This window comes from Megalops cyprinoides, chromosome 1 (genome assembly GCF_013368585.1).
Source record: "Megalops cyprinoides isolate fMegCyp1 chromosome 1, fMegCyp1.pri, whole genome shotgun sequence".
NCBI lineage: Eukaryota > Metazoa > Chordata > Actinopteri > Elopiformes > Megalopidae > Megalops > Megalops cyprinoides.
In genome coordinates, this window is record NC_050583.1 from 16,302,998 (window position 1) to 16,328,826 (window position 25,829).

General features: G+C 44.9%; 1 protein-coding gene across 2 annotated transcripts; it reads left to right on the top strand.

Annotated features, from left to right (window-relative positions):
- Nucleotides 1-1,063: 1,063 nt before the first annotated feature.
- map2k7 (mitogen-activated protein kinase kinase 7) lies at nt 1,064-19,375 on the top strand. 2 transcript variants are annotated; one of them, XM_036533037.1, is made up of 12 exons: nt 1,064-1,208; nt 8,463-8,510; nt 10,834-10,978; nt 11,640-11,706; nt 12,396-12,509; nt 14,276-14,395; nt 14,653-14,760; nt 14,965-15,144; nt 15,448-15,528; nt 15,739-15,881; nt 16,213-16,258; nt 17,080-19,375. In XM_036533037.1, the coding sequence occupies exons 1-12, from the start codon at nt 1,064-1,066 to the stop codon at nt 17,218-17,220; spliced, it is 1,338 nt and encodes a 445-aa protein (XP_036388930.1). In that variant the 3' UTR covers nt 17,221-19,375. The 2 variants fall into 2 exon arrangements, with proteins under 2 accessions (XP_036388930.1, XP_036388939.1); XM_036533046.1 differs by lacking the exon at nt 8,463-8,510 and having other exon boundaries at nt 1,085-1,208.
- Nucleotides 19,376-25,829: the final 6,454 nt, after the last annotated feature.

Here is a 25,829-nt window from a genome sequence, read left to right on the forward strand (position 1 = left end):
ACACACCAAAACATGCTCATTCACAGCCCAACATTTTTGCAGTCAGACACACACACTCACAGACCACTCAGGCTAATTCTTGCACTCAGACGCAAAGGTCAACGACATTAATTAATCCTGTTTTTCCTTCCGTTTTCTTTATGTCTGGAGTTTGTTGTGAACATGTTTGTCTGGCTGAAAACTCTGCTTACTGTATCTTGTGTACGATTATACAAAACAACAACAGAGTAAGAGATTGCTTTATTTATAAAGAAAACTTGTTGAAACAATGATATAAGTGTGGTCACTGTGTTTGACTCTATGATCTTTAACTTCAAGTCTAAACATGTACACCCCACCCGTTCTCACACACACCCGCAAGGCCACATTAAGTTGTAAACACGCTCACATTGTACCAGATGTATGAAGTAAAACGAAGACAAAAAAGCAAGCACATCTTGCACTTAAATTCAATCACAATACATAAGTCCACAGTTTGTAAAAGCCCAACCCCATCTCTACGTGAAAACACTACATTGATTCTAGTCACGCTTCAGGTCTAAGTAAAGCGTGTAAAAATATGTCGAGTAGTAAATTAGTGCGACTGTGCTTAGACATTGCGCAAAAGATATACAGATTTCAACTGGGTGCATAATGAAGTAAAGTTAAAAACGAAGAAACCTGCATCCCGCGGCCTTAACTAGACCATTGCGAGGCTTGCGGTTTCAATAAGCCTCCCTCAGTGTGAGGGAAATATCGTCATTTTCAGGTTAGGTTCACTACTACAGCAAGCTCTTGGCTGAATCTGAAGCCCTCGGAGACATGATTAATCAAACTGTACAGTGACTACTTCCTAGATGGGCTCTTTTACACTGTATGAATATGATAATAGGTCATAACTACAAACTAGTAAACGTTAACAACAACATGACCTCCTGGCAGGGGCTTTCCAGATTTCTACGACCGCAAATAGCTATCTATGGTACTGCGCTGCGATTTGTGAGTCCTCCAGCTTCCCTACATGCCTCAGCAAAGGTATGTTCGCCGTCGACAGAGGGAGCAAAGATACTGTCCTGTACACTCGATGGTTCTTAGATTTTTCAAGATGTCGTCGCTTGAACAGAGACTCTCCCGAATCGAGGAGAAACTAAAACAGGAGAATAAAGAAGCTCGAAGACGAATCGACCTCAACATCGACATGAGTCCTCAACGCTCGCGTCCGAGGCCAAGTGAGTGCATGACGATGGGGAATCGGGAGTCTGGGACGGACACCGCGGAGTGCCAGGGAAGGGGACCGAAACGAGAGGGGGAGAGAGAGGGAGGGGAGGAGAGGGGGAGTGTAATTGAGATATGCTGCTAGCTTTAGCTAGCCAGCCAGCCACATACAAACAAACATGAACTCGGGACGGTTATGGTCAGCCTCGGCGTCGACTCGGGTGTGTGTGTCGATACTCACGGAGTGTTTTTATAGTTGCCCCGTATAGCTAACGCGCTGGCCAGCGATTTAGCCAGCTAGGTAGCTAACTATATGTCTTGCTAGCAAGCTGTATTCCCTGGTTTTGGTTCTGTTATCTGGCTTGCTAGCAGGCCCCGTCCGTCAGTCAGTCTCTGTCAGTCTGTCTGTTCTGTCGATGTCTTGTGGTTTATTATGGTTATAAAGCATATACACCGTCAACTTTTGAATAGAATAATGAATGCCTTGTATCAAAATGATTAACTGTGGTGTGAGTTTTATACAAAAATATCATTTCTGTCCATGTCTCTCAAGTAGCTAGCTAGCTACCTAGCTTGATGCAGATGAAGGGAGAGTATGTTATCGATGTAGCTGCTGGCTAGCTAAGTTAGCTACCTTGCTATTTTCTAGTTTTGTTTTGCAGTTATACGCGCTGCTTAAGTAGACGCATTCCATGTATTTTACAGTTTACGTAGTTTAAACGGCAGGTAGCTACTCGGTGCATATGTTGTACAGTTGCAGTTAGATTGTGTAGGCAACATTTTATAACCATAAGTTGTTCTTACAGAATGGCGAACTTTATCAGGTAGTACTCGGATGAATAACCTGCAGTATGTCCGTTTGATTGAACGTTTTTGATGATCAAGACATATCGTAACACGCCCAGCAAGCGCTCTGCCAAGGATAGGTAACAGCGAATATGGAAGTATCACATCTTCCTCGACATCCATCTTCTCACCTCTCCATCCCGCTGCTCCCTCATACCGAGTACTCTGCTTTATTATACTTTAAACCATTTATTCCAGTTATTGTATTCCAGCTTGTATGTTCAACGTAGGAAATCTGGGAAAGGCCCCAGCTCTCGGTACTGTATAGGTATGTGGTATGCCCTTATGCGCATACCGTTAACTTGGCGGATGGCATACCTGCCATCTCAATCACGTATGCATGTATGGATGCATTTTGAGCGCGCGTGTGTGTGAGAAAGAGATAGTATTTTGAATGGCGTGCCGTTGGATATGGTAAAATGGTCAGTTCTGCTGTTCGCCCTGTTTGTTTCTTTACTGTGTGATCTGTGGTGTCAGGGGATGGAGTCTTTTTTCTGCTGGTGTGTCGGAATTACATTGCTACACGGCGTTTAGACGTGCGCACTGGGCTTTACGGGTAGTGGTGATCTGGCGCACTGAATTGTTACAGTGTATGTACATACTGTGATTCAGTTGTGCCTTGTACCCTGCTGTGAGCCGAGCTTACAGAAATAGCCTTTTGTGACAGTTAATTTGTGTACAGGGTTCTTGGGGATAAAAGCAATCGTTAGTCTTTTTTTTTTTGCTCAAGTCAGGCATTCGAAATAAGTCTTCCCAATAGTGAATGCCATTATAATATAGTAATAGAGATGAAATACATTTTGCATTCAGGCTAATATTGTTGATGTTAGACTACATTACATACATTATGTTATAAGGTGAATGTGAAGATGAGCATCTTTTTTCCGTGTGTTAATTTTAATTAGTGTGTTGCTATGGTAGATCAAATCAAAGTAAACTGTTGCTTTCAGGTGAACAGTTTTCACATTGCTCATTTTGTCTCATCAAAATCGCCCCCTCTCCATGGTGTTGGACACACACTTTATGCGTTGAAATATTGTAGCTGTCCATTCTAATAGTTTTTAATTGCACGTATGATACTGTGACCTTAGAAACAGTGTCATCTGTTTAACTGCTTAGTATGTGTTGCTTTAATGTGTTACATGGTGTGTTCACATTTCAGTGAATCAAATAGTAGTTGTTATGGCACATTTTGTAGTTGAACTGTAACCAAGTGCTGAAATTAGTGTGCTCTCCAGAGAAGAATCAAAAAACCTGAAAACCCAGAGCTGATTGGGGGGGGGAAACTGGCAATTGATTACCTGACCCTGGGAAAACAAACAGTGGAGTGGTAACACATGAAGGCTCGTGACTAAAACACCGTCAGTTCATTGGTCAAGTCCAGAGACTGTTAGATGGACAAATACCATTTAAAGCTGCATACAGCAGTGCCTTTGAATGCTGAGGTGCCATCTATGACTGTCTCCTGGTCCCAGTAAGTGAGGGGAGTGTAAGCGATCGAGCCCATACTTCACTTGACATCACATATCTGCATACTTGCTTACGGAGGGGAACGGTGACATTCGGGATATACTCCTCTGTCATCATTCCAGGGCCTTGGCTTGTGGTGAAACAAGGGTGACTAAAAAGGAAAAAAAAAAACGTGAAACCATGGAAACGGAAGAAGCTTCTGGAAATCACGTCAGTGTTATCGTGCTAACGGTGTTGATGCAGACGAACATGAATTTTAACACTACGCATTACTTGAAAATCACGTCTTCTCCCGCTCTGATCTTTCCTGTTATTGTCAAGCACTGATTGTAAATTGAGGGTCTGCTCAGAGGTAACATTAAATCAGCCAGCAGGAAGTTAGGATAGATGCAAAAAAAATCATCTCATTACTTATGAAGGAGTAAAACATTTTAACACGAGACTCCATCTCCCAGTAGTTTTCCAGTTTTAGCAATGCAAGAATTTATATGTTCCTTTGTCTGTAAAGTCATCTATACATTGTAATTAGCGGTGGTAGCTTGTAAAATTGACTTTTATTCCAAAATAGAGTAATGATTGCCATAATTTTTTTTTTAACTTCAAATCATTACTGGTGTAACCACTGTGTCATGGTGATGTGTGGGAGATGTTCGTTCACACTGTAGAGTATTCCAACTGTGGAGTGTTTGATGCTGATACGGTTCAATGGAACTCCTACAGGAGTGTAGACGTGTACGCTGGATGTACCGTACAAAAGTAATTCAGGGATATTAGATGTGAAGTGTATGCGCATGTACACTTGATCAATGGGAGCAATGGAGGGAAAGTGAAAGGTCCCCTCTTTCTTGATTCAGTGCCATTTTGGTAGGAACTTTATAGGGTGATTGAGGGAAAAAATGCTGCTTGGGTCACAGCTTGTGATTTTTACATGCAGATGACGACTCCAAATAACAGCTGTAGTAGAAATCAGTGGTGCCCAGTGTTCGTAACATTGTTATGCTACCCTTTTGTCATAGTGTAGGATTCTCTGATTTCAATGGAAATGTCTTAGTAGTCCTGGCACTACCTTCCTTTAGTGATATTACCATATTAAGTGAGCTCTTGACTTAAAGCAACAGTTATATCTGTTAGCTTTTATTGACTTTGAATTACACTGCCTTTGTATACTTGTGATTTTTCCTGGAATGGTATGGTGACTTACGCCTGCAGCTGCTAACTACAAAATGCTATAATTTTGCATGTGAATTGAATCTATATATGTGCTAAATATGTCCTTTATCCTAAATATCCTAAATATGTGCTTTTAATATGTGCTACATATTATCATGTGGGACAGCAAGATTAGTTCAGTGGTTGTGAACTGAAAATCATGGTGTAATGTGATCTCCCCTAATATGAGATACTGTGCAGAAGGGGCTATTATTAATTGTCAACTATGCGGTGCTCTTGACTGCACCTTGATACCCCAAAAAGAAAATGGCTAGCTAGCTAGCTTTGGGAGAGCGAGAGGGTAAAGTTGATGGCTACCAAAGTTACGACCTGTTTATCATTTATTAACCCTAATGTCTAAGACAGTGTGTCACGCACACCAATATGATGTGCTCCGGACTGAAGTTTTTTTAATACCTCTCGACAGTGAAAAGAAATTTATTGAAACACAGCTGATAAAATTTGCCCTTCCACCGAATAAACAGAGCTCATGTTCTCCCTTGGTTCTCTTGCTCACTGTCATGGAAGGTGGGCCCACTGTCCTTTGCTCAGCCAAAGGGGGTTGGGGGAATGGTGCACTAGCAGTCAAATTCTGAACCACACTTTTGAAAAGAATTCGCCCTGCTTTCTCGTCAGAGGTAAACGCAGTGCTTGTTCGCACGCTCCATGTTATCTCTTGAGTAAAAATGTGTGTGTGAACTTGACCCCGCGTGAAGCGTTCACTCTGTGGGAAAGAGGTGTGTGGTTGGGAAATGTCTGGCCTTTGGCAGTGGAAGGATGCAGCATGCATAGAAATTAGTGGCCACATACACAAGAACCTGCGCTCTCTGCAGTATCATTTGCCGTCACCACCATTTCTGTGTTGATTTCCACACCGCTTACTTGGACTGTGGAAATGGGGTTAATGCAGTGTAATGTTGTGATTTTTCTTTTGTACAGTATGCAACATTTGAGTCACTCCTATATCATTCCTTTTAAATTGAAACATGTGCACTTACACTCAAGGATAAGTCACTGCCTTTGTATTTCATGTTTGGGCTGAAGGACTCAGTACCATAACTTTTGACTATAGGTACAGAAGTTGACAAAATTGGTATTGGGGAGATGGAGGTTGGGTACTGCTTGTATGCAGGTTTGTCTGTTTGAGTACAGTGGGGTATATGTCGTGGCCCTTGTTTTCTAACAGGCGTCATATCATTAAATAACACAGTAACACGCTGTTCTTCTGTTCTCTGTAATTTATGTAAAAGCAATAAAGTAAGGATGCTGTATAGATTCCAGTCACTGTGAGTGATGGCAGCATTACCCTAAGTGTTCTCACTGATGTGGGTACAAAGAGAACCTGAAGTAATATGGCACAGAATGTACAGTGGCTGCTGTGCTGTCTGAAAGGGGGGTTGTCACCTGTCCGTCATTCATTCTTTGGGATTCAAGTGTTTTACAGGCTTGGATTGTCTGTATTTTCATATTTGTTCTTGTTTAATTGGGAAGCTACCTCAGGCCGTGTGAGGACATTTGATTGTTATGGTCTTATTGTCATGCATGTTGTGATGTATTAATGTTTATTGCTTGTGGTAAGTGAGAGTGAGCCCTAGTGGGATTATTTATGTTCATTGTATGTATGACTCTGTGTTAAGTATGTGTGACTCTGCACTTCCAATGTATTATACCGTGATGTGCTTGTGTGTGCAAATGTTCTGTGTACAGGATATAGTGTCTAAAGCAGATATACATTAATGTGTGTGCAGTGAAATTTGCCTTCTTTTCACCATCCAGGCATCAGCATCGTCATGGTTCAAAGACACATTTGCCTTAACACTGTCAACAGGAGAGCTTCCGTCCACCACACAGCCATTTTAAAATTTTTACACAAAGCACACATCTGAAATGGCATCACAGGTGTTTTACCACAAGTGGGCACAGCCAGCCAGTGGGAGTGATCTTAGGTGTGAACTACGGGCCTTTTGATTCAGCGTTATGCATTAGCTGATTTATACGGCATATCACTAATCTCAAGTTGTATTGCCAACATCTGCTCCTGCCATTATTCACAAATGTCAAAAAAGATGACTAGACTCTGTTCTGCTGTCAAACAGCATATAAATGTATACCTTGCTGTGTTTTTGAATGGTTAGCGGTGAATTTGTTTTTTCTAACACAGTGTAACTGTTTTAAAGAAGTGTCTTTTTCCATCTGAATTGAGCTCTGTGGCAGTGGAGCAGCTGAGTGAATGGGATTGAATGAAAAGGAGGAAAGGACGCCCTGTCCTTTTCTTTTTCTTTTTTTTTTTTTTAATTTCATGGTCACTCCTGCCGTCACAACCTCTCCAGATTTACAGAAAACATTTAGCAATTTATTAACTTGGCAATAATGAAACTGCCGTGGAGAACGGAGACAGTGTATCGTCTGTCGTTCTGAGCTCTGCCTCCGCCAGCGGATGAGTCCTAGTCGTGTTCATTCATTTAATCTGCATGTAGTTTCAGTCGGGGACACAGGGACTGTCGGACATCTGAGGACTTCCTGTTCCTGTTTGCGCTAAGTGGCACCCAGGATCACACGGCTCTGAAGGGGTGGCGCACAGGCGGCCACAGGGCGGGACCCTGCCCATATAACTTTGCGTGAGACGTCTGCTCTGAATCGCAGCGGTGCTTATGTTCAAATCGGTACGAGTGCATTGTCTGGTAGCACCTCTCTCACCGAGCCTGCTGCTGAAACGCTCTGAATGATTAATGCTCACCTTGTTTTGCTTGTTCATATATTAAAGTAAAGTGGCCTACTGCTGTTACTCGTGCCGCATAACTTACAGAGCCATTTACAGTCTGATATTATTGGATTTGACTTGCATATGATGCCTGGTTGTGTGTTTAAATTGTGCTTATTGACAGGAATTATTGGTAACATTTTGCAGATCGGTTTCTGCGCCAATGGGTTAGTAGTCCTGTAAAAGTTTAAACTATAAAATACATCCCTACATCAGTCCCAAGGACTGCCGCTGCATGGTGCTGTCCCAGTGACCTTGTGGTTCACCAATAAGACAATGGCACAGATGTAGCTTATAGAGTACGGTACCTGCAGAGGTGGTTAAGGAAACTGTCATTTCAGCCTGTGTACTTCACACGCTTCCAGTTTATGGTGCAGATTGACGTGAACAATGCCAGTGATAGTGGTTTACAGTCGAATGTATCCTATCCGGTGTACAGTAGAGTATGTGTGTGTAATGGTGTATAGTCAGGTGTATGTAGGTGTATGTATTAGTGCAGAGTAATGTCTGTAGTATTTACATGGCAGTGCACAGTAATGTGTGTGTTTGTGTATTGTACATGGCAGGGTACAGAAGTGTGTGTGTGTGTGTGTGCGCGTGCGTTGAGGGTATGTATTGTACATAGAAGTGTACAGGAATGTGTGTGTATCTATGTATTGTATATGGCAGTGTACAATCGTGTGGGTGCATTGTGAGGTTATGTTTTCAAGATGGGAGTGTACAGTAGTGTGTGTGTTTGTGTGTATTATATATGGCAGTTCACCGTAGTGTGTGTGTGTGTGTGTGTTGTGAGGTCATGTATTCAACATGGGAGTGTGGAGACTGTGTGTGTATTGAAATGGCAGTGTACTGTAGCGTCTCTGTGGTGTGATGGTGCGTGTTCTAGATGGGACTGTACAGTAATGGTCGTGTGGTGCGTGTTATATATACATATAGAGCAGTGTACAGTAATGTGCGTGTGTGTTTTCTCTCCTCTGTCCAGTCATCGTGATCCAGCTCAGTCCTGCTCCAGCCCCTTCCCAGCGTGCAGGTATCATTCAAAACATCGCTCTCTGTGCCACTGCACACTCCCTCCCTTTCTCTCTCTCTCTCTCCCTCTCTTTCCCTCTCCCTTTTCTCTCTCTTCTCCTTCCTGCTAGCTTAAGAAACATTCGACCTTCACATGCTCAGAACGCGTTACCCAGCAAAAGCTACAACTCCCCTTTCTTAAATTACCAGTGATGTCACCTGCTGCAGATCCATACATATATGAGAATTCTTTACTTCGGTAAAACGGTACCAGAAAGCATATCGAACAATAGTCACATAGCCTTGTACCTTGTTCAGTAGCTCATGGCACTGTTATTTTAACAATGGTAAGAACTTATGTTGCAGATACTGTTCGAAACAAGCCCATTGTTAGCTAAACGCTCACAGTGACACCCGTAAGGAACTATTACTTTATAAACCTACACAGCGTAGTAGCACAATAGTTGGAAAGAAATGGCATCTATCGTCTTTTTATACAAGATGGTGTCACTTCTCATTATAGAAAAGATTCTCTTTTACTGTCGTTAGGCATTTAAATTGGATACAGTACACTTTCTCTGTCTTGTCAAAAGCACCAAATAAGTAAATTATTTGGTGCTTTTGCACTAGTTACGAATTAAGGAAAAAACGTGGACAGCTGTGACAGTTTTTTCCCATGTGGTTTCATTTATAGAATATAGGTATAGCTGTAGAGACTCCCTTCCCTTGCCATCTCATTCTCCATCTCCATTTCCATCTCTCTGTCCCCTCAGCTCTCACTCTTCCCTCTTCTACCCCTGTGTGTGTGTGTGTGCGTGCACGTGTGTATGTGTGTGTCAGTGGCAGGGCAGCGTGTGCCGAGCGCGTGGGACTGAGCGAGTGTACGTATTAACCCTGGATTGGCGGATTCGGACACTGTGCATGTGGCTTTACTGCACGGCACTGTGACACACAGGCTAACGCGGCATCGTACCGGAGGCAGGAGGAGAGCTGCGTCCTCTTCGGTTCACTCGAGTCTGGCCTGTTCCCTCTCCAGCCTGTCCTTGCCGTGTCTGCTTACTGTCCCCCCCTCCTCCCTCCGCTCCACGCGTCCCATCTGCTGTCTGTCTGCCCCCTTCGTCCCTCGTGTTGCGTTTGTGTAGGTTTGCGTGGCAGGAGTGGACTCCTCAGTGTAACCTGTTCTCTTGCAGTGCTGCAGTGCCTGTGTAGCTGGTCTGTCTGTCTGTCTGTCTGTCTGTCTGTCTGCCGTGTGCACCCAGGTGTGGAGGATGTGTCCGTGCCAAAGCTGCCTGACTCGACTAACTCACTAACGGATTTTCTCCAGCTAGCAGGTCTGCTGCTGGAGGAGGAGGAGGAGGAGGAGGAAGAGCACCACACTGGTTCCTATCTGATTGGTTTATTGTCCTTCATTTAAGGTTTTATTAGGTGGCTTGTAGTGCTACACTGTCCTGGGTGGTGTGGTGGGGAAGAAAAGTATCGGCCACCATATGGAAGGTCGATGTGCGTGCGCCATCCCTGTTTAGGTAGCAACTCTATCTCTCCATCTGTACGGCTGAATGATCGGGATGGCTGATTCTGGATTGCTCTCTTGAAGCACGACCGTGCCCCACACCAGTGGATTTCTGAATATCATCCAGGTTATCTGCTAGGGGTGGGAATTTAAGGCTCCTCAATCTCAATGCAGACAAATTTGCGAAAAGGAAAACCGTGGTGCATCTAGGCGCGTGGGGTCTTATCTGAAAGGGGGTGCGGCTTTTAGGGGGTTACCCAGGTGACCGTGTGGCCACACTGAGCAGGGGAACCTTGTGCGCCATCGTGTCGGGGTGGGTGAAGTGAACCGTCCTGAAAGGCTTGGATGCTGGATAGTGGAGAAGAGCTGCCGCTGAGTTTCCTCTGCCCTTCACACTCTGTCAAAATGCCCCCCCCCCCGTCTGAATGCAGTTTGCCTGGTGCATGCTGGGACAAGCTAACACTAACCCAACAGCTGGTTTTCACCTTGTTTATAGCCTGTTTTTACTGTATGCTTTTTTTTTTTTTTTTTTTTAATTTAAACTGGTCTATTTCTGCATGTGGTCTGGAGTTGTCCGTATGTTACCGTCGTCTCCGTTACCTGTCGCTCCCTACCTGTCGCACCATGACTGAAGCACTGACATAAGCGTGTGGGTTCTTAGCAGGGCGAGCCTGCAGCTTTAGGTTTTATCTGTGGAAACTTCCCAGTGAGCTTTTACTGGATATTAATAGTGTGAGCATCTCAGGTCCTGCAGCGCTTGTCTTTGATCGGTTTTGGTCCTGACCCCCACCCTCCCACTCTCTCCGTCCTGCTTTTTCCCCCCTGTCCCTCCCAGCTCTACAGCTCCCCCTGGCGAACGATGGAGGCAGTCGCTCGTCGTCATCGGAGAACTCGCCCCAGCACCACTCGTACCCCAGCCGGCCTCGCCACATGCTCACCCTGCCTACTCCACCGTACAGCCTGCAGAAGAGCCTGGAGAAGTGAGCCCTGCACGCACAGGCATACGCGCGCGCACAGGCGCATGCGCGCGCACACACACACACACACACACACACACACACGCATACACGCGCATGTGCATGCATGCTCACACATACAGGAAAGCAGACGTAGGTACTTTACATTACATTATTGTCATTTAGCCAATGCTGTTATCCAGAGTGACTTACTTTGGTTACATTTCTATCCGTTTATACAGCTGGATGTTTTACTGAGGCAGTTTTGGGTTAAGTGCCTTGCCCAAGGGTACAGCAGCAGTGCCCCAGCAGCAGCGACCTCTTGGTTACAAGCCCTGCTCCTTACCACTGTGCCACACTGCAGTCTACATACACAAATACACGCTTACACGCTTACGTTCAGGTTCAGGTACACATACACGTGTTCACGCATACCAGCAAACACAGCCCAGACATACACGAGTACGCTGTAGGCTGAGCCACTCTCAGATACACAGTAACTCACTGTCCTGTGCATATGCACACAGTGACAAACCCTCGAAGGTACACGCACATACATACACCCTGACACAGCATACACACGCTCTTTCCCAGTCGTCCTCCACCCGGCCCTCAGTGGAACAGAGGGATGCAGGAAGTGTTGAGCGGGACGTGTGACACCCGTGCCTCTGGTCTGTTCCCTCAGTGCGGAGATCGACCAGAAGCTGCAGGAGATAATGAAACAGACAGGCTACCTGAAGATCGACGGGCAGGTTAGTCACACGTGCTGACAGACCACAGCCTGTGGCTACGGGTCACTCCTGCGCTGGTGATGTTGCTGATCTGTGGAGTTCTGGTCTCATAGGAGGCGTTATATTGTGGTTGTTTGTTTGTTTTTTGTTGTTGTTTTCATTGTCTCACAGTTGTTGTTTGTGCATATCTTTGTCATTTGTTTTATGGTCAGTGGTTCTGTGTGTGGTGTATTTCCTGGTGGTTGGTTGTATGTTGTTTGTGATCTTCTCAGTGATTATAAGCTGTTTGTGTTCAGTGTGTATGGTGTCTTCTGTTTGGCAGTCGTGTGTTTCTGCCTGTTTTGGATGGTAATCTTGTGGCTCTGTGTGTTCTGGTTGGTAATCGTGTGTGTCTGTTGTGTTCTTGTCAGTAACGCTGTGTTATGGTTGGTAATCGTGCATGTGTTTGTGCTGCATCATGGTCAGTAATCGTGTATATCTGTGCTGTAGTCCAGTCTGAAAACGTGTGTATCTGTGTTCTTGTCAGTAGTGATGTGTTGTGGTCGGTAATCACGCATATGTCTGTGCTGCATTCTGGTCAGTAATTTTGTGTCTGTGCTGTGTTCTCATTGATAATGGGGTGTGTCTGTGCTGTGCTCTCACTGGTAATGAAGTGTGTCTGCACTGTTTTCTGTTCAGTAATCGTGTGTCTGTGCTGTGTTATGCCCTAGCGGTATCCAGCCGAAGTGAGCGACCTGATCAGTGAAGAGGAGATCGGCAGTGGCACCTGCGGCCAGGTCTTCAAAGTGCGCTTCAAAAAGACCGGACACGTCATCGCCGTCAAGGTCAGTCCCCCGCACACCACCCTGGGGTTTTCAGCCACAGGCAGCAAAGGGCAGGACAGGAAGTAGGAGTAGATAGAAGAGAAAGTGATAAGCTTTGAAGTGAGTAGAGATTTTGGAAAAGCCACATTCTTCTGTTTTGTGAGTACCTTATCTATAGACTCCCACATACCTTGCATGTATTGTTCCAGTGGCCTTACGACCTCATGTCAGGGAACGCCACGGAGGGAAATTAGGTGACGTGGCGAGCAAATTCAATCCATGGTATATGGGTCAGGCTCTCGTCCCCTGAGTCGCCTTTAAGATTAAAATTTATTGGATAAAACGGATTTAAAAAAAAAAAAAAAATACGCAAAATAGCCGAGTGGAGGAAAGGTTGTGTTTCTCCAGAGCCAGTTTCCCCAGTTCATTTTCCTCCGCATTCGTTCTGCTTTCGCTTGTTTTTCTTCCAACCGAGCTCTTAATTACAGGGTGAAATTAAATCCTTCATTGAGCAGAGTACTTAAATGTAGCCCTCCAAACAGTTTAATGATTACATAACTTATTTACTTGTCAGGATTATTTATTTACTTAGCTAAGGCCTTTTTCCAGGGCAGATTGCTGCTGTTGCAAATTTACCCTCTGTAGCCCATGCGTAGTTTGATATTCACTGAAGTTACCCTACAGAGGGGTAGAACAGTGAAGTCCCAAGATTTGAACCTGCAGTTCTGTTACTCTGCAATGCCCCTATAGTTGCTTTAGATCACTGCCTTCTGATAAGTTCTTTAATTCATTATAGTACATTTAGGTTTAGATTTAGCAGATACTCTTACATGTAGCGGCTTAGATCGGTTACAGGCCTTATCAATTTATACAACTGGATAGTTACTGAGGTGATTGTGGGTCAGGTGCCCTCGCCTGAGGGCACAGCAGCAGTGGGGACCCTTGTCCAAGGGTACATTCACCAGCAGGGACTCGAACTGACAACCTTTCAGTTATAAGCTGTGCCATACTGTGTTACACTACTGTCATATAGTAGACACTCTTATCCAGAGCAACTTAAACAAACTGCATCTAATAAAGTAGCATGAAATGTTGCACAGACAGGACACCATTAACCACATATGAGCAAGCATCACCACCAAACACCGTGCTGAGATCTCGAGTTTGCACCTAGATCAACGTGTGACATTTGCTGAATTCTGTTCTATTCATCAATTATTCTGTGTTAACCTGTTTGCGTTTTATTAGCTCTCCCCAGTGCTGCTTTATGGTTGCATATCTAAATAGGAGTAGAAAACGTGTAGCAGCAGTTCAGTGGCTGCAGCAGGTCTTAAGGTGTGAGTTTTCTTGGTTAATTACTGAGCTGCAGTGCATTATGGGTGTACAATCCCACCTTGTTGCTCTGACATTTTGCGGCGGCAGGGTTGCATTCACTCCCCTCTGTGGAGTACACGAGGCCTATTCGCTTTGCTTACTTTAGGCCGTTCTGATGTTTCTGAAACGCGTTTGCCACGCTGGCGCGCTTCGGCTCCCTGGGAGCCTTCATCACGGCGTGCTGCCTCTCACACACTCGACGGGGTGGGGGCGTACAGCGGAGCCCCGCTGTAACTTTCTGATGAGCGCTCTGCCTAATTAACTTTTTGTGAAGCACGACAAATTGGTTTTCATTTTACAGCCTCGTTTTTGTCTTGCGGAAATCGAGATTTTTCACAGCGACTTGTTGCTATGACGACGTTGACGGTAACGGCTGCGGTCTGCTCCCCCCCCCCCCCCCCCCCCCCCCACAGCAAATGCGAAGGACAGGCAACAAGGACGAGAACAAGAGGATTCTGATGGATCTGGACGTGGTTCTGAAGAGTCACGACTGTCCCTACATCATCCAGTGCTACGGCGCCATAGTCACCAACGTAAGGGGCTGAGACGCGCTCCCAAAACGCAGTCAAGCTGCAGTATCCTACACAGGCTGCATTTTCACTCGCATCTGCTTTATCTAGGCAAACATTCTGCCATACAGTGACTCTGCAGGGTCTTTAAAGTGACACATTAGCACATAAAAGAGCCGAATGTTTCCTCACATTACGGTCCGCTGTTGTGCAGCAGGCATGACCCCCAAAACAAGGGCGGTGGACAGTAACACCCCTCCCTCCCCTCCCCTCCCCTGCAGACGGACGTGTTCATCGCCATGGAGCTGATGGGGACGTGTGCGGAGAAGCTGAAGAAGAGGATCCAGGGCCCCATTCCTGAGCGTATCCTGGGAAAGATGACAGTGGCAGTGAGTCCCTCTGACCCAAGGCATCCCTCCCTCTCTCTGTCTCTGTCTCTCTCTCTCTCCTTTCTGTCTTTCTCTTTTCGGTGCTACTTGTGAGGGCTCTGTGTTGAATGACACGTTAGCGATCGGTCTCCCTCTGCTGTGGCCGAGGCTGTTAAACCACACTGTGGCTGACGGGGGAACGCGTTTGACCTCTGACCTCTGCAGATAGTGAAGGCGCTGCTGTACCTGAAGGAGAAGCACGGCGTGATCCACAGGGACGTCAAGCCCTCCAACATCCTGCTGGACGCCAAGGGTCAGATCAAGCTGTGCGACTTCGGCATCAGCGGCCGGCTCGTCGACTCCAAGGCCAAGACTCGCAGCGCGGGGTGTGCGGCTTACATGGCTGTGAGTCTCACCCACGAGCAAACACACACACACACACACACACAACCAAGCTCCACCCCACTGGAGGCAATTACTGTAGTCCAGCCCTCTGTTCCTATGGGAGACTAATGTATCACACCCAGTTAAGGCCTCTTCCAGAAGTGTCATGGCTGATCCCTGCTTCTCACAGAGGAAATGCACAGTACACTAGGCTGAATTAGTCTGTTCTTAGAGCCGTGTGTTGGTGAAACCTTGGTGTTTGCCAGATGGGCTTGTCATCGGTGTGTTGCTCACTCAAATACGTTTGTTTCTGTGTGTCCTCAGCCTGAAAGAATAGACCCCCCAGACCCCAGTAAGCCCGACTATGACATCAGAGCAGACGTGTGGAGTCTGGGCATCTCTCTGGTGAGTAGATGTGTCTGATCGCACTGTGTCTTGGCCCCGGCCTGTCTCTCTTAAGCACTGGGCCTTTTCTTTAATCAGTATTGCTCAGTAAGGAGCCAAGTGTTGTCTGTGTTCGGTAGTGTTCTGTATTCAGCTGGTCTCTGTTCAGTAGTGTTCAGTAGCGCTCAGTGTTGACCGGTGTCACATGTAATGCCCCTCTCTCCCCTCTAGGTGGAGCTGGCCACAGGACAGTTCCCTTATAAGAATTGTAAGACAGATTTCGAGGTCCTGACCAAAGTGCTGCAGGAGGACCCTCCCCTGCTCCCGCTCAGCATGGGCTTCTCCCTCGACTTCCAGTCCTTCGTCAAAGACTGGTGAGGCATCCGGCAGCGCGTGCTTAAGCTGTCCAGTCTGCAGAGTCCACAGATACAGAGAGAGAGCTGTGGCCTGTCACTGAAGGTCTGAGCGAATGGCTTCAGGGTGGACAACACTGAGCCGAGTGGTTGCTTCTTTCACATGGAGCCATCGAATCAAAGTAGAACATGTCGAAGCAAATGCGGAAATAAGACGTTCCCCGAAGTGAATTGCCATTGGTTTGCTCTGTAGCTTTATTTAAGGACAGATTTGAAATTAACTGTGTGTGAATGTGTGTTCCCTCCACTAGAATTTGAACGGTTGTTGTTGATTGTGTCTCTCACTCCGCAGCCTCACAAAGGATCACAGAAAAAGGCCAAAATACCACAAGCTGCTCGTAAGTCTTCTTTATTTATTCATGCTGTTGTCTTTCCTCTTGATTTTGTGTTTCTCTCAGTGTTAACACACACTGGTGTCTAGTGGGAAAGACTTTGTATCTAAGCTGTTTTATGTCTCTCTCCCTCTTTTTGTATAATGTGTATATCTCCCCCTTTCTTTTAACGCCTCATTTTGCTGCTATGCCATCTGCATTAGTTCCTCTTCCTGTTTTGCTCTTATATTATGTGTATTAGTTCTGTGTCAGTTTTGCTGTTATACCGTTTCTATTAACTACCCTCTGCTTCATTTTGCTGTTGAACAGTGTGTATGAGGTCCACTGTCTCAGTTTGCTGTTATACAGTGTGTAATAGTTCCTTTGTCCGTTTGCTGTTACATCATACGTATTAACCCTTTTCGCGTGTACGGTCACACCGGTGTGATTAGCCGTTTAGCGCGTATGCTAAAACCGGTGCGATTAGAACACGAGATTCTAGCTAATTTTAGCTTTGAGAAAACAGCGATTTAACATAAAAAATGTAGCAAAGGCGTTGGTTTAAACTATGAGAAGCTTAATAACGTTAATGAAAACATAACGAACCGTGGAACGTAACACGTGTGCTACATAGCATAAATTAAGTTACGTGCGAAAGGTTTAACTACCCTGTCTCCATTTGCTGTAACACAATGTGTTGTGTTAGCTACTCTGTCTCATTTTGCTGTAACACAGTGTGTTGTGTTAGCTCCTCTGACTCCGTTTGCTGTAACACAGTGTGTTGCGTTAGCTCCTCTGTTTCAGTGTGTAATAACCCTACCTTTCTCCCCTCCCGTGTCCGGCGACAGGAACACAGTTTCATCCGGCGCTACGAGGTGCTGGAGGTGGACGTGGCGGGCTGGTTCCAGGGCGTGATGGAGCGGACCGAGTCGCCGCGGAGCAGCCAGTGTTACACCCAGCACCACCTCCACTCGCTCTTCAGCAGGTAGCCAGAGCGCCACAGACTGAGACAGACAGACAGACGGGCCTGACATGGGCATCCAGTGCGTGCCGGGGCGGGCGGACAGACGGAAGGACCAACAGGCAGACAGAGGTCGCTAGCGTGGGGGCAGCAGAAAGACTCGCACTCAGGTACTAGGAGCTTCTTAGTTCTCTATTAAATGCTGATAGGCACACACACACACACACACACACACACCCTCAGTACTAGAACCTATATCCATATGTGTAAATACACACACACACACACACACAAACACACTACATGAGAAGCATACGTCCTGCACATGCATATTCACGTGTGAACGGCCTCGCGCGTACACGTTTAACACCAGGCCCACACGCGCGCACGTATTAACACGCATGTCGTTGGGTTTTAACCGTAGCCTCACGGGTATGTGAACAGGTGCAGTCAGGCAGCTGAAGCCGCTTCTGTACGCTCGCCGCGGCTTTCAGCCGAGCGGCCGTGGCACAGGTGTGCCTTCAGCCCATTCGTACCAAAAGGAGGCGGCGGCACCACAGGATGTTAGCGTGTCTGGGGTCATCGCTAACCCCCCCCCAGCTGCCTCAGCAGGGTGGTGGGGCGCCTCCCCAGCACAGAAAGGGTGCTGCTGTCTACAGGTCTAATCATGCTGCTCCACTCTACACTATGTACACCCAAGAAGCTGTTTACTGGAGCCGGTGTGCTATCACAGGTCGCTCGCAGAACAAAGAGAACAGTGTACACAGACACACGTCTCAGATTTGTGCAATATTCAACTTGAGGTTATCGGATTGAAATCCAAGTAGCTAGGTATGTAGAGCAGGATGGAGTGGTAGCGTTACTGTTAATAAAAAACGCCCATCTGAGCAACTTCGTAGTGGTAACGTTAATGTGAAGAGCTCCGTAGCCTTGGGGTAGTGATAATCATAGTTTTAAATCCAACGGTGAAGAGGGCTGGTGCCACAGGCGCTGGGGGGGTTCACACTTTTAAAAATAATTTAATCTTGACTTAGGTCCTATCGTCTAGCTGTAATGTTTTAAGGAAAGCTGTTTAAAAAAAAAAACACACACAAAAAAACCCTCCAAAAAAATTAGGTTTTTGTTGAGCTCTGCAGGAGAGGAGTGTTTTGTCATGTCAGAAAGAGGTAGGGGGCAGCTGCAGCTGCGGTGCGGTTTGGTCTGAAAGCAGAGTACTGAGACAGTACTGAGAGGCGCGGAGGGAAGATTAGCTGCTGGCTAAGGAGGAACGCCGATCTTCCTTTTCGTGGAGAGGGGGGTAAGGGCGGAGATGCATTGTGGGAGAAAAGAGTGGTAGAATGGCGTAGTGATTTCCGGTTTGGACGATGGCAGTGCAGTCCTGCCGCCTGCCTGCGGAGAGGGGTGAAGGGGCTGGGGACACAGAAAGGGGAAGAAAACAGGAGGAAGGTTAATGCATTTAAGACGCGTCGTGTCCGAAAAATCACCCTTGTGGCAAATGGGGCGATTCCGAGCGTGAGATGGAGAGAGGGGGAGGACGGAACGGGAGGAGACCGTAGGGAGGGAGACGAGGTCAGCGTGTCCCTGGGACACAGGACACCTCGCTCCACTCCCTCTCAATCCCCGCGCGCTCTGCCGTCTCCCGCTCTCATTTTACAAAGAGCCACTGGGAGCTCTCCGCTTCCTTTGCCAAAGCCAAAACTTTGAAAATGGAGAACTTAAAGGAGCGCTAGTCTCGCTCGGCCACAAACTTGCGTAATTTTTCCTGCTTCAGTCGAACATCCAGTACTCTGGAAAACACCATGTCTAGAGCCAAAGTGAAGCCTGATATCTAATACTTAATGTACCAAATTGTCACTGAGATTGGACGGACGGATGAAGAGGTGCGTAGGGAAAGTGAGAAGGAAAGGAACAAGCAAGTTGTCAAAATGGAGATGCACAGCAGAAGGTTTCCAGGGTTTAGGAATGAACAGCTGGGGAGAGAGAGAGGGAGAGAGAGAAGATGGAGAGAAGCAGGTGGAAAACGAAGACGAAGAGAAAAGAAAGTGAGACGGAGAGATGGAGCAGGGTGACGGAGGAAAGTTCCAGGCCTCTGGTGGCGAGGGAAGGAGGAAGAGGAAGAGTACAGGAGAAGGGTGTGAGGAAGAGCTGAGATCTTTTCATCAGAGCAGAGGGAGAGAGATGGCACTCAGATATAGGCATGCAGCGTGCTGGCCGGAGAAGGCTGAGTTTGCTGAGTTTACTGAGTTTTGCTTGAACATGTTGAAAAGCTTTTCATGGTATTATATCAATTTGACTGTAGGAACAAATTAGAGATTTGTTTTATTATTGTTAATTGATCAATTTTGATTGTTGTTTTTATGACTATTTATTACTTTGCTGCTGCTGCTACTGTTGCTTTAGACGCTGCTGTCAGTTCTTATTTTCCCCAAAGCATCGTTAATTTATTTTTTTTTAAGCCAAATAAATAAAAGGTAATGCAATGTCAATACAAAGACCAAATATACATAAGCCTGATAATGACAATTAACAAGGATGTGAGAGAAGGAAACGGGGTGGTGGAGTCTGGGGGGAATTCACAGATGAATAGCGTATTCAGTAGGCACTTAGTATTAAAAAAAATACACACGTTACCGTATACAATATGCACCAAATCATGTACAGAATCAATAGCTTGAGTTGAAACGCAAACAGTTTCTTGTATGACGCCTTCACATGTACCCCACAAGTAGTTTGGATTTTAGTTCAACCTGCGATGAGTCAGCCTGTCTGTCTGTCTGTCTGTCCATCCTGAGTTGGATATGGACGCTGGCCTCATGCCCGAACAGCGTTCTTCCCAACGCCCTGTCCTCTCTTTAAGACGAGTGTGCTGTGAGCTGTCGACACGACCAGCTAGTCTGGGCCCACCGGCTCAGGAGAGTTGGGAGCTAGGATTAACCAGCACAAATTCAACGACCAGTTGCTTCAAACCACAAGAGGGCAGTGTTTCCCACTTAACATGAGATGTATGATAATCAAATTGTATACCAGAGATAGGTGCCATCACAATTGCTAGATGAGGCTACCAGCTCCTCGCATAAATATCCTTGAGTGTGTGTAGGGTCAAACTATTTTTGTTTTTGTTTTAATGTTAAATTATTAATTGGGTATATAAGAATGCAAGCAAATATATGCCTAAAAAAGTCTTTGGATTTACGAAGTTTAGAGCATGGACTATGAGCTTGATGTGCTTTTAATTCTCACTACACATGTGCGAGCATCATTACCAATTTTGAGCAAACTACACTTTGCGGAGGACAAATTGGTATTTTGCAACACTAGGCTAGATTATTATACATTACATAGGCTATGGAGGAAAGGGGGAAGCATTAGGACATGAACCTGAAGTCTTTGTCATACTCTCTGAATAGAAGCTAGTGTTTCACAGTAAATACTAGGCCTTTATTACTGTGCATTTAGTGATTGTAATGTGACCCCACAGGAACTTAAATTTGGCCATGGCATCACAAAATCAGTGGGGCTAACGTGCAAATTTGAAATGATCCACAAGCTCACCTTGCTACACTGAGGTCAGTGTATTACATACTGCAGCAGGACCTCATGGTCCATATACCACTCTTGTCCGAAACTGTGTAAGGGTGTTGGGGGGGGGGGGGGGGGCTCAGATCCCTCATTGTCTGCTGGTTTCACATCTGCAGTCATTAACAAAAAAAAAACTGGAGTGTCACAACCTGCCACCTGCAGCTGGAATCAGTGTGTCATGTTTTAAGTGGAAGTGTTAGGAGAGCAGGACTGAGCGCTGGGACCTGCCGGTCTGCCCGTCTGTCTGTCTGTCTGTCTGTTTGAGTGGGCCTTCAGGAAGAAGGAGCTCTGGGGGGAGTAAGATGACAGTGACATTATACACCAAAGGTGTCAACAACAAAACAAATACAAAAAAAAGATATTATTATTATTATTATGATTATTATTACGATGATGATATATACAAATCTCACTATAGCTAGTGAGGGAGGGAAGGTGTGTGTAGAATAGCAGTGCCTGGGTAGAAGACATGGGGAGAGACTATTGCTCTAACACAGCCCAGTCAAGCAATCCATCTCCTTCAACAAAGGAAACAAGTTTATTCCGTTTGCTTCTCAATTTGTTATACTATTAGTATATATATATATTTTTTTATCTGTTACTGTTCAAACCAAAAAATATGCCTACCAAGACCACCATGATAGCTGTAAGAGAGGACTCGGTAAATGCCGTTTAGGAATTTTGTTTTGAATTTCGTTTGCACTTGAGGCGAACTTATCAAAAATGTGCGTGAAGGTCCTCAAAGAGCAGAGATTCGTAGAGACAGCAGGATCTGGTGGAAGCATGTGCATCTCAGCCAAATGAGCAGCCAGCAGGATACCTCAAGTACTCCATCCCATCCCTGAGCCCTGTACCAGCTTCTGCTGTGTGTTAAATGGCCCTCCATTTAGATAGCAACAGATAATACAGTGATCAGGACTGTCCTGTCTGAAAGGAAAAAGGTGTGCTTTGATTGGAAAGCATTTCAATCAGCTCGACGTTCAATGCAGAGCTGAGACCGTTTGGCTGAGATGCAAGTGTGAATTTATTGCATGATTAGATTTAGTCATCTCATCAGTCCTGGTGTTAGCCCGAAGATGCCCTAGCCGGCGTTGCGTGCTGCTCTGCTGTGTCACCAAATGCATCGGCTGCACACCGCGCAGTCTGTGGAGTGAGATTGCTGAATTCGTAAGCAGCCGGTGTCACACACGCTGGCTGCCTGACAGAAAGACCTGTGTTAGTTCAGCAGTCTCTCACCGTGTGCTTTGAATCTCTCTGGTTGTAATGACAATGCTCACTCACACACACACAAACACGCACACACCCGAGAAAGTATTCAGTGTGTTTGTAGGAGTTTTTTTTTTTTTTTTTTTAATTTAAAAAGCTAAAGCACCTGACAGAAGATGACAGTGTGCCACTTCTCATGTTTTCTTGGCCACTTTTTATATTTTCATAGTGAGCAACTTTTTTCTTTTTTTTTTTTTTTGGGGCAGGTTTGTGTGTACACGTGTTTGCGTGGGTGTGGGTGTAAAAGGTCAAGCAGGAAAAAAGTTGAAATATTAGTCTAATCCGTTTCTATGGGCAGTGACAGTACATGCCACAGGCACCTACCCGTGTATAAATATGGCTTCAGTTGTTTCTGCCGTTACCGTGGCTGGTGTGTGTTAGTCAAAGCCGGCGCTTGCGGTGACCTCTGGTGCGTACTGCACTGCGCTGTCCCTGTGCATGATGGGAAGGTATTCCTCATGGCCCCATCTGTAAGTATACCAAATATCATTTTCACTATGCAGTCATTCAGATCGGTCAGCGTGCTTTATGGAAGCATCCTGTATATACACATGTATGGTGAAATTAGAGTTGGTGACAATATTAAGTTTTTTTTTTTCCCTGTATGGTTGAAAAGTTACTTTCAACTAGTCCAGAGACAGAGAGAAGGGGAGAGAGAGCAACAGGTGTTTTGAATGAGCTGACGATTACTTAAGGATTGTATTGGGGTGGGTTGGGGGGTAGACTGGGTTGGTAGTTTGGGGTAGCTAGTCCAATGCTGTAAGTATATCAATTGCATGTTATTGTCACTGATGTAACTGCCATTGATTTTAGATTATGGTTGGGGGGGAGGGATATGGGGGGACACAAAACTCTATCTTTATTTATAATTTTTACATATTATATATTCTGTTTTTTTGTTTTGGTTTTTGTTTTTGGAAATGTTGAATTGTGTTCACAGGAAAAGACACACTTTTGCCTTTTTATGTCATCTGAACTTGTTTTAATCTGCTATTTGCAATATAGATATGTACTTTTATTATCTGGTTTCATGTTAATGATAATTGTCATTGTTGTTATGAATAGTCTGTTTTGTTGTCTTATTTCCTATGAAAGTGTGTGACTAAATGTTTTTCAGTGTGTCTGTGTGTGAGATTTTGAGAGGGAGTCAGTGTCTTGAAGTGTTTTTTGTTTTTGTTTTGTTTTTGTTTCTATTTTTTTAAGCGTACCAAAAGGCGCTATATACATATATTTTGGTCCATTGTTTTATTATATTCAGGGCAAAGATTACACCAAATTGAACAAAACAATTGATGTTTCTCAAAAGTCAACGACAGTGGAGACACTCAGAAACATCGGGACAAAGGTGTGTCTTTTTCTTCTGTAGCATAGTAATCACTTCACTGCTCTACTGTCTCACAGTGGATATCTGTTACCATGATTTGTCTGATCCTCATGATTTGTCATGATTGTTCTGATTTCTTCCCTACTTCTGCCCCTTTTGTGTGCTGTTGTTTTTTTTTTTTTGACCCTCCCTTTCTTGGCCCCCTTGTGGTTTTTTTTCAATGCTGTACTACTGTATGCTGGTGGTTGTAGAAACATCTTCTGATGGAGGATTGTCATGACTGATGTTGCACTGAGGTAGAAGTGAGTGGACGTGTAAGGGGGGGGGGGGGGGTCAGGGTTAGGGGGATGAATTCTTTTGAAAGCTGCAGATTTCATTTGCTTTGAGTTTATCGGTCACTGTAAACCGTGCCCCGCGCAGAGAACACCAGTTAGATCGTTGAAATCTTAACATTTGCTGATTCTTTCCAGTAAGAAGTTTCCAGTAAGAATGTTTTTTTTTTTTTTTTTTTTTTTTTTGGTTGTGATGTGCATTTTGTGTTTAAAGCCAAATGACACTCGCTGTGAAGTGGCAGTTTTATTCATTGTTGTTGTTGGCATTGTTGTTATGCAGAAACCAAATGTCCCAGTACCCTTGTTTGTACACTTACACACACAGACTCTTCGTGCAGATCTGTGTGCTGGGCATACTCTCTTAAGGGGAGTGCATGCAGTATTACTGTAGTTATGTAAGTGTGAGTCCAGATATAAGGAAACAATGGTGACCACAGTTGGCCAATCAGATGCGCTCAACACCTACCCTCCTCCTTCCCTCTTTTTTTTTTTTAACCTGTCCATCTTTCCACCCTCATCTCCCTTCCCCCCTACCTGAAACTCCCTCTGTCTCCTTCCTTTCTTCCTTTTTCCCCTCCCCCTCTCTGGCCTCTCACACTGCCCCTCAGTCTTCCCCCTCTTACTGGAAATATCAGGGTTGTTCTGGGAAGAATAACAGTAACAATAATTTGGTTTCTCAAACTGCATCAGTACTGCAGATGGGCTGTTGTGGTGGCTGGGGATTGGCTGCCTGTATTGGCTACAATATTTACTAAAGCCATACGTGTTAATTCCCTTCAAGGCAGGAGCTTCTCAGAACCTGGTAGTTTTGTATATCCATCCATATATCCATTGGTTCTTATGTCCTACAGTCAGCTCTCCTCTTGTCTGTGCTGTTGGGCTGTCCAAAGAACAGGCTTAATGTGGGGAACAGGAACGGTCTTTTCCGTATAAATAAATCTCTCCCTTTGGTCATCAAAAATATACCTCCAAATAACAAATCGTGTTTTTAAGAGTAAATGTTTTAAAGGGGGATTCTGATATTCCCCTCCAGAACAAATACACACAACAGAATGCCAACAACAGCAATAATAGTCATAGAATATGTTTAAACCAGAGCTGTGTATAGGTGTAAAATTAAGAGAACTTCCTTGTTATAAGGAAGCTTAATTGGCTTTATCCATATTTATACTGCACTCTGTAGCAAATAGGACCCATTTAGCCCCAAGGCTGTGTGTGTTGGGTGGAATCATTTTAGTGGAGGATGTAGCTAGTGTTTTGAAAAGGAGAAGGGGCGCTATTAAAAGCAGTTATTTTGTAAAATTGCATGAATTCTGTTTTAAAAGATACAAGAAAAAGGGTGAAAATGAATTCAAAGCTTTTGTGTTTCAAACATTTGCGTTTCAGACATCCGGTTTATTCTGACAGTTCTCTCAACTTGTACAGCTTTACTGTTCATCTTTGATTTTTTTTTTTTTTTTTTTCTGAATTTTATTTTCCCTGTCTTTCATTTCCTTGATATTTCAAACAAAATAAATGCCATTATATTGTGAATACCTCAGGATTTTTTGGAGAAAAAAATAAAAACATTAAAAAATTAAAATGAAATAAAAAACTTCCAAAAAGTTGCCATCGTTTGAAGCCGTCCTTTTCTTGCCTCATACCTTGCACATACATGCTGTAATGCAGCCGTTCCAGCGTTCTGCATCCTTTTTCTCAGTCATAAGCTACATGTGTTGGTTTCATGTGGTTTATGTTCATTTGATATCAATAAGTCATCAAATTGGTATAACATCAATAAGGTAATGTCTAAAGGGGCAGCTCTTGATGTTACAAGAGGTTACTGTGTATAGACCTTACAGAGACCGACCTCAGACCTTCCAAAGTGTGCAGTTTGGGGGGGAGTTTGTACAGATATGACTGTAGTAGGGGAATGATTGTGATTGTGAGTCTGAAGATATGTGTTTGTGTTGGGGGATGCTTAAGTAGGTCTCAGATGTTTTAACACAGAGTTTCAGAGTTTCCATCTACATCAATAAGGTAATGTCTAAAGGGGCAGCCGGGTGAGTGAGCAGCAGGCATGCCATATCTTGGCCTTAGGTGTGTTTGGATGGATGGCTGGTGTAACACACATTAAGTTAAGTATGTATACAGTGT

Coding starts and splice junctions, on each gene's coding strand:
- map2k7 (XM_036533037.1), top strand. CDS start 1,064: ATGGTTCTTAGATTTTTCAAGATGTCGTCGCTTGAACAGAGACTCTCC. Junction 11,707..12,395: donor ACCTGAAGATCGACGGGCAG/GTTAGTCACACG, acceptor GTTATGCCCTAG/CGGTATCCAGCCGAAGTGAG. Junction 15,145..15,447: donor GGTGTGCGGCTTACATGGCT/GTGAGTCTCACC, acceptor GTGTGTCCTCAG/CCTGAAAGAATAGACCCCCC.